Below are 8,254 nucleotides of genomic sequence, written 5' to 3' on the forward strand. Positions count from 1 at the left end.
CGAGGTGATGAATATGATGAAGTCGTAGCGGCCCAGCAGCACCCTCTGGAAGTAGTCGTCGGCCTGGAAGGTGTGCGCGTCTACGCCCGGCAGGTCCCAGAAGATGACGTTGGGGTACTTGGGGTGTGGATACGGTGTGGGGTTCACAGTCATTTCCACCACACCCGTGCAGGCTGAGTTGGGTTCCTCGTCTCCCAGCCCCCGGATGGCATTGACAAAGGTCGATTTGCCTGAGCCTGTCCCCCCGGTAATGCCGATGTCCAGCCTGACGTCCTCCAGTGAACGAAGTGTGGCCTGCAACTTGGCAGCCGCTACTGGCAGGTTCCCCGCCTCAAAGGCTTTCTTCAGAGCCATGATGTCCTTTGATAGCTCCCACGTCATGGACTGGCTGAGACCGGTCTGGAAGATGCTGCTTGCCATGGGCTCGGCTTTGATCTCGGGACTTGACCTTTGGCAGGACAGGTAAAGGATCATTCTCAACGCGTTGCCCTCTCCTCTACATCCCTCAGCATGCCCAAGGCACTGAGGCATCACCAGTAATAGTCCCACAGGGGCAATAATGTGCCAGGCCTGGCGTAAATGCCTTATTTTAGTTAACATTTATTCATCGCCGCCAAGATGAATAAATTCTCCTCCTGGAGTATTTCATAAAATCCTCAACAGCCAGAAAATGAGAATCCCTTTACTATCTATATTTGGCAGTGAGAGGATGAATCACTGGCCCAAGGCCTCCAGCTAGTACGTGGGGGTTGGGAATGGGACCGGGGTCTTCTGATTCTGGAATACCAATTCTTAAATAACTTTTGGGGGGCATTTACCAAGCACCAGGCACTGCGATCAACAGCACAGGGCAGCGATTAAGAGCTGGAACCCTCCTCGTCCCTGTCAGGAATTAATGTAATGCTTACTGGGGGTCCGCCATTGTTCCAACCACATGCATATCATTAAGTCTTCATTTTACAAGGTGAGGCTCGTGAAGGTAAAAGTCACTAGTCAAATGCATTACAACCTGTGCCGGAGCCAGGACACAGGCCAGCTCCCTCTGACCCTTTGCCATACAACTCCCTCGATCCTTGCACAATTCAGCACCCACTATGTGCCAGGCCCTCTTTGGGTGCTACAATTCCAACGCCAGGAAAGAGACCCAGCGGGTCTGGTGCCTTTGTGGAAACATTGCCCAACCCCGCTGCCTGGCTTCTGAGTACCGCAGTGCCCACCTAGGCAAGCCCCATACTGCCTGTGGGCCTCGGAGTCCTCGCTGGTATGATGGCCAGGGGCTGCCAGCTCTGACATCTGGGATTGCATGACTGCGTCTAGTCACTGCCATGCCAAGGACTTGCCAGGTGACACTGGGAAAGTCAGGTCCCCTCTACAGCCTTAATTTCCCCCATCTGCAAGAGATGGAGGTGCCGGTTTCCTCACCTGCAGAATGGAGAGATGACTCAGAGCCCTCCCAGCTCTGTTTTTGAAAGACTCGGTGTCTTATTGTTGATGAGGTTCAGGCAGGGGCCAGCTTGGGAAGGGCTTGGAACATCAGGCTGAGCTCGATCTTTATCTGTGGGTAGCCATGGGAGGGAGAGGTCCGCTGTGGACATTACAGCCCCCTGTAGTCTTATGGGGAATGAGACTGGAGATGAGACAAGGGATGGGGGTAGGAACTGGGTAGAGGAGGAGAGGCCTGAGCTAGAACAAACAGTGGCTAAGGGGGCCAAGATGCCAGCCGGGGGCTGGGAGACAAAGACCCCAACTCCGCCTGCACGGGTGTGGTGGAAATGACTGTGGACCCCATGCCGTATCCACACCCCAAGTATCATTCCCAAGACAGAGAGTAGAGAGTTGGAGGCGGAAGGGACAGGGCATGGGGATCAGCTGGAGACCAAAGTAACCCGTTCTGCCTCTCTCAACTTTAGAGCCAGTGCGGTGTGAGCACGCGCTGTTTGTGCCCGACCTCTCGAGCCCAGCCACTCCGGGCGAGTCCTGTGTTTTGGACAATGTCTGAGGCCCACACGTACAGGGATGTAAGTTGTGGTTTGGGAATGGATCTGGCAGGGACCATCTGTCTTGTGCATCTGGGGGTCTAGGATTTCCCCGCCATGATCCTCCTCACAGCTTTTGGTGCAGAAAGGCCTGAGTGAACCCCAAATAGTCAATGAATGGGAGGCTCCGGGAAGAGGAGAAATCCTTCTGCAAAGCTGAGCGCTCTTTAGAAAAAAGACTCAGCACCCCCTTTAATTGTCCAGGTAAAAGCAGACCCTCTGTGTCTGGAACTGTTTCCTCGGGTCAGGGGTCATTTGAGGTGCCAAAATGAGGCAAGAACCACCACCAGGTCCTGGAAAGTGTGCGGGGACTGTCTGCGAGCACCGGCACCACAGTCCCCACTCTGCCACCAGCCTCGCACAGCCTCCGGAGCCTTCTGTGGATTCCTGGGAACTCGCCTTTCTTCTCTGCACCTAAATCTGACCCTTCTCTGACCCTCGTTCAAGCCCACAGAGGCCCTTGGGGTCATGTCCAAACCCCCCAATCTGGTAGTTCTTGAATTTTTTAAAACACGTGTGACCCAACTCAGCCGGAGAGTTTGGTTCCTCGGGCCGCCTGGGCCGACATGGCCTCGCACAGTGTGCTGCTCACAGCCATGTGCAGCTTTCAGACCCAACACAGTCGCCCTCACTCTCAGACCCACGGCCTTTCAGCACCATCCAGTTTGTGCACGTGCACACACACCCACGCGCACAATCATGCAGAGACAGACAGGTGACCCTAGTCCCAGCGAATTGCTCTCAACCTTAGACCCATAGCATCAAAATCACTGAGACTTAGCAGGATTCCTCGCAATCACACGTCGGCGAACTCATCGACACCCACGTTCACGCTCAGACACACCCGCCACCTTTTCTGAAACGACCATTCCCTGCGGCCGAGTTATGCCCTCAGCCTTTCCTCCTTTGATACTCAGAGAAACCGCCACCGGCACTCCCACCACCTCCACTGCCACCCATCTCCCGCAGGCCCACACGGAGGCCAGCCCAGGGGCCACGGGGCCCCTCCTCCCCGCCACCCAGCCCCAGGTCACTCACAGGCAGCAGCACTGGCCCGGGATGCCCCGACCTCCCCCCATTTAACCCAGTTGCTAGGCACCATTGTGCTGATCCTGGGCACGGATTGGCTGCCCCTCCCCCTCCAGAGGCGGCCTTAGGGACACTAGGGTTCTCAGAAAGGGATATGACCATCGCAACTAAAGTATCTTAGGCCCGAATCCCCATGCACTCCGCCACCCACGTAGATTGACAGTTGGCTCCTGTCTTGGATCTAGGCTTGGCTACCCTGTCACCCCATAAATCTCCCTTGGCTACTTAGGGACCCAGGGGAGAGTGCCACCAAGGAGCCCTTGGCCCACCATCCACGCCTTGAACTTCTCTCCCGCCAGGGTCAATTCCTACCCCAGTTCGGTGTTTCTCTCTCTGACCTGGGCCCGCCCTCAGACCCCGCCCTCAGACCCGCGCTCAGACCCGCCCTCAGACCCCGCGCTCAGACCCCGCGCTCAGACCCCGCCCTCAGACCCCGCCCTCAGACCCCGCGCTCAGACCCCTCCGCACCCCGCCCCTCAGCCACTGCCGCTCTCGTTTTCATCACATCGGCCTTTTCGTTTTTTTGGTTTGGTCGGCTTTGTTAAAGCGTGGTTTGTGGGTGAGGCGGGGGTCTGGGGGCTGCACTTTTATTTCTCTTCTGAGTCACGCTTCTTCCAGCTGTCGAGAATGTACTTGAGAAGGAGGCCGAGCTTCCTGCGGGCCGAGAGCGGGGCTTCCTCGCCACCTCCCTCCCCGGATCCCCGCTTTTCCACGCCATTGTCGCCAGCTGCCTCCAAGCTGAGTTCGGGCTGGGGCTCCTCCTCCTCCTCCAAGGCCTTGATGCGGACCCGCTGGGCGTCCTCGGCCATCTCATTGAGGCAGCCCTGGAGCATGGTGTAGACGGTGCCGAAGCTGATGCCACCGGCCACCAGCGTCCCGAACACAGGGATCCCTTTCTCGAAGGCCCGGGCCACCCGCATGGCCCCGTCGGAGGACTGTGAGTAGAGCCGCAGGACAGTCTCGGGCGAGACCTCGTTGGCCAGCGGGGAGCGGATGACAGAGCGCAGGTCGCCTGCCTGTTTGCCCACCTGCTCAGCCAGCTTGGCCAGCGAGTCGTCGTCCAGGCCGAAGCTGCGGTGGTAGCCGCGCAAGGAGCGGATGAGCAGGGCGTCGTCATAGGCGGCCGCCAGCCCGGGCACCGGCAGCGCCTGGATGACGCCCGACACCAGGGCCGTCTTGAGCACCTGCTCCTGGAGCATGTCCTTCTTCTTCTGCAGGGCCTCCAGCGAGATATCCGGCAGCGACAGCAGGCCGGCATGGCGCCGGTGGGCGGGCAGGTCGTGCTCCCAGGTGGACACGAGCAGCGGGAAGTCGTAGCGGACCGGCGAGAGGTTGGACACGAGGAAGATGCGCGGGTCTGTCACGCCCGCCGCCCGCAGCCGCTCGGCGCAGTGGTCACGGATCTCCTGCAGGATGGCGGCCTCGCTGAAGCCCGAGGGCCGCTGGGTGCGCGCGGCCGCCAGGTCCTCGTCCACCTTGGTGCGTACAAAGTAGAACTTCTTGCCCTGGCGCAGGATCTCGGAGGCCAGGCGGGTCTCCACGGCCCCGCAGCGGCGCGGGGAGACCAGCAGGAAGAAGTCGTACCGGCCGAAGTCCACCTGCTTCAGGTACTTGTCGGCCGGGCAGCCCGGAGAGCCGGCCCCCGGCAGGTCCCACAGGGTCACGTCAGGAAACTGTGGATGCGGGTAGGACGAGGGGTGCATCGTGGTTTCGACGACGCCCGTGAGAGCCGCACCGGGGTCCTCGGCCCCCAGGCCGCGAAGGGCATTGATGAGGGACGACTTGCCAGCCCCAGACTCGCCGGTGACACCCACCTCCAGGCCGGTGCTCTCTGAGGAGGCCAGCAGCTCCCTGAGGCGAGAGGCGGCCTGGGGGATGTCACCCGACTCGAATGCCGTGCGCAGGGCTTCCAGCTCTTCTTTGGCCATGAGGATGGTGTTCTCCTCCTCCCCCGCCGACTTCGAAGTAGCCATGGTGACCAGCGGTTCAGAGGGCGCCGGGGATGGGAGAGTCACAGGACGCGTGGTCCTCAGCGTCTGGGGGGACATGAGGGAGCCGGTTACGCCTCCTGGGCCTTGCATGGGGCAGGGAAAGAGACGGACCAGGGACTGAAGGACGGCCCCCTGGAACCCCACGGCCCTCTCCTCAAACATCCGGGGCACATTTCGGACACGAGTTAGGGGGCTTTGGAGTCGGGCAGGCCCGGGTTCATGTGGCATCTCTGCCATAACTTGCTGCGGGACCTCAGGCAAAATGAGGCCCCTCTCTGAGCTGTTTGCTTCTCCGAGTGAGGCACATAGTGGCTGACCTGTCTCCCGAGGCACTGAGGAGTTTTCAGGGTAATCCAGGAATGGGACGGTCCTATGGGCAGCTCGTGACCCGTGTAGTCACATAGGGCCCCATGCTTAGAAGGCCCAGCTCTTGGCTTAACGTTCATCTGCTGACTCTGACTGGAATTCTTTATTTATTTATTTTTGATTGGAATTCTTAATAATATTCGAACCAGGGGCCCTGCACTCCTGCTACGGCTGTCACTGGGAGCAGTGTGAAGTGAGGGCGAAGGGGACCCAGACCCTGGGACCAATCTTGGCTGGGCCACGTACTCACTGAGTGACTTGGGGCAAGCGACTTAACTCTCTGTCTCGCTTTTCTCATCTGTAAGGTGAGGATAACTATCATAATAGCAAACCGCCTCCTCGGGTTGTTGAGAATTAAATGAGTTAATACATGTAAAGCACTTAAAATAGGGCCCGGCACAGAGCAAGTGGTCTGTGGGATCAGCATCCGCATCATTATTACCACCATTATTAATATTCCCAGCCGTGTGACTTGGAGCAAGTCTCTCCCTTTCTGAGCCTCGGCTGCCATATCTGCCCCGTGGAAGAGAATGCTGACCACCTCACAGGGCCGCTGTGACGCCTGTGGCCCGATCTGTCTATCACTAGGTCAACTTACAGGACATTCTTGGGTTCAGCTGGTGGAAGGAACCCAGAATGGGGGAGTTCCTAGATGCCGGGAGTCCCCCTCATTCAACGCCCAGCGCTGCCGTGGCCGACCTTGCCAGGCCAAGTCCCCTCCTGCCCCCTAGAGCCCATCAGATGGTCTCTGCTCAGGTCCCAGACTCCTCACCTTGGGGCGTCCCTGGCCCTCCCCTCTTCCCAGTCACACTCTCTTCTGGTCCATCGCCTCTAACATACACTTCCTCACTGACTAAGACTCTTCACAGCACCTTGGGAGAGACAACCACGTCCTGGGTCACTGTCCCCATCAGATGGAGAGGGACTGAGGCTCAGACCACACAAGGGATGCCTCTGCTCAGAGCCACCGTTGGGACCCAAACCCAGATCTCAGGCTCCTTCGCCCTCCGAAGAACTGCTCTACCTTCAGCCACTTGTCTTTGGCTCCCCCTTGTGTCCTTGGCCGCCCCGTCCCCACCGCTCAGGTCCATCCCCGATCTCTCAGAAATTTGTCTTATTATATTGTTCCCACCAGGTCAGACCCCCATCCCGGGTAGGGCCATTTCCCCCGTGCTATGCCCACCCCTTCCTGTGCCCTGTCCCCGTCACACATCTCAGGGTATGGAGACTAGGTGCCTGGGGCGGGTTCCAGCAGCAAGGGGCAGATGGGTCAGTGACCCTGGGGTGGAATTAGGGCCAGGGGAGCTGGAATTGGGAGTAGAAGCCCCGCCCCGGACCTAGCTGGAGACCCGTCCTCAGGAGACTCACCTGCCCTGCCCCGCAGGCTCTCCCTCTCCCCTCACACTCTCCCCGCTGGCCGGAGTGGCCGGAGTGGCCTGGTCTCCTCCCGTTAGCCCTAGGTCAGAGCCTGTTGCTAGGACCCATTATAATAGCAAGCGGCAGCTTATTGGTCAGCTGGCCCCAGTGCAATAATGTGACAGTGATGTCAGGGGGCGGGGCCCCACCCCCTAGCTGCTCATGGGGTCTCCCCTCGCTCACACTGGGCCCTCAGTCCCTCTCAAGGGACCCAGAGGGTGGTCTTTCTAACACCAAGACTCATTCAAAACCCGTCCACGGTCTCCATCACACCCAGGTCAAAGTCCTAGCACCTGAGGGCTGGCCATGCTCCCCAACCCACCCTCTATTTCTCCTCCATCCAGGGACTCTGTTTCCCAAACAAATCATTCACTTTTCCGTCTCGGCACCATCTATTGACCCACCCACCTGCGCTGAGGGTGGTGATTTAGTTTTGCCAGCGAGGCTGGGATGACAGGAAACGCTGGGGAGAGGCCAGGTCTGAAACCACCAGCATGGTCACTGTCAGCATGAGCCTACCTGGCCCTCGGTCTCTGTCTGGCCAGGACTCTCAGGCCACAGTGGTGTCGAGACTGTGCCCACACCCCGATCAACGTCTGGTACGCAGGCTCCCTGACCACCTCTGGTCACCTGCTCCCCAACAGCTTCGACATCCTCCCCTCCTTTCCCCCAAGCCCGCCCTTCAAATCTCAGCTCAGGTGCCTACTCTTTGCGATGCCTTTCTCCATTCTGCTCTCTCCCGTCTCTGCTTCCTCATGACCATTTAAAATGGTATCGGTGTGACAAAGGGAGATGGAAGTACGGAGAAGCGTGAATGAGAAAAAGGGAAGGCAAAGCCCCCCCCCAAGAAAGGGGGGAGTCGGGGTGGGGAAAGAGACTCCCCCCCAAAAAAACCAGGGAGAGTCAGGCAGGAAGACACAATGGACGAGGGACCATGTCAGGAAGAACCAGAGGGGACAGTCAGAGGCACCAGTCACAGAGAGAGTGAAAAGATACGGAGCCTGAGAGACGGGGGTCAACGGGCGGGGACTGTGACACATGCAAAGACAGAGCTGAAGGTCCAGAGACTAAGACTCGGGAACCCCACCCACCGGGAACACTCCGTCTCTGCTCGACTCCAGCCTCTGTCTCTGCAGCTCCCAAGCCTCCCTCGACTCCCTAGTCCTTCCCTAGCTTTCTCCACCCTGGCGCCCCTCCTGGCCTCCTCTCTGCCCAGGCCAGGCACTCCAGGGTCTCCCACCCCCATTTCCTGGGGTAGAGCCAGAGGCCCCCCCGCTACTCAAAGGATTTTCCCGACTCTGAAGCTGGGTTCAGCAAAGGAGCCTCTGAAAACAACTGAGGGGGAGACGGAGACCC

General features: G+C 59.0%; 2 protein-coding genes across 2 annotated transcripts in view; both read right to left on the minus strand.

The window, feature by feature from the left end:
* The window catches only part of LOC111744613 (immunity-related GTPase family Q protein-like), a 3,636-nt gene extending 1,979 nt beyond the window's left edge, over positions 1 to 1,657 (minus strand). Inside the window, exon 1 of the mRNA XM_023535255.1 lies at positions 1 to 1,657. Coding sequence (XP_023391023.1) covers positions 1 to 600 — 600 coding nt within the window. The 5' untranslated portion in view covers positions 601 to 1,657.
* Positions 1,658 to 3,712: 2,055 nt separating this feature from the next.
* On the minus strand, positions 3,713 to 5,467 carry LOC105297372 (interferon-inducible GTPase 5). Its single transcript, XM_011368028.2, has one exon. The coding sequence runs from the start codon at positions 5,351 to 5,353 to the stop codon at positions 3,713 to 3,715; it is 1,641 nt and encodes a 546-aa protein (XP_011366330.2). The 5' UTR covers positions 5,354 to 5,467.
* Positions 5,468 to 8,254: the final 2,787 nt, after the last annotated feature.

The sequence above is a fragment of the Pteropus vampyrus genome, unplaced genomic scaffold (assembly GCF_000151845.1).
Source record: "Pteropus vampyrus isolate Shadow unplaced genomic scaffold, Pvam_2.0 Scaffold138, whole genome shotgun sequence".
NCBI classification, from domain to species: domain Eukaryota; kingdom Metazoa; phylum Chordata; class Mammalia; order Chiroptera; family Pteropodidae; genus Pteropus; species Pteropus vampyrus.

What these genes read in the sequence shown, in the direction of transcription:
- LOC105297372 (XM_011368028.2), bottom strand. Translation starts at nt 5,353, where the DNA reads ATGGCAGAGATGCCACATGAACCCGGGCCTGCCCGACTCCAAAGCCCC.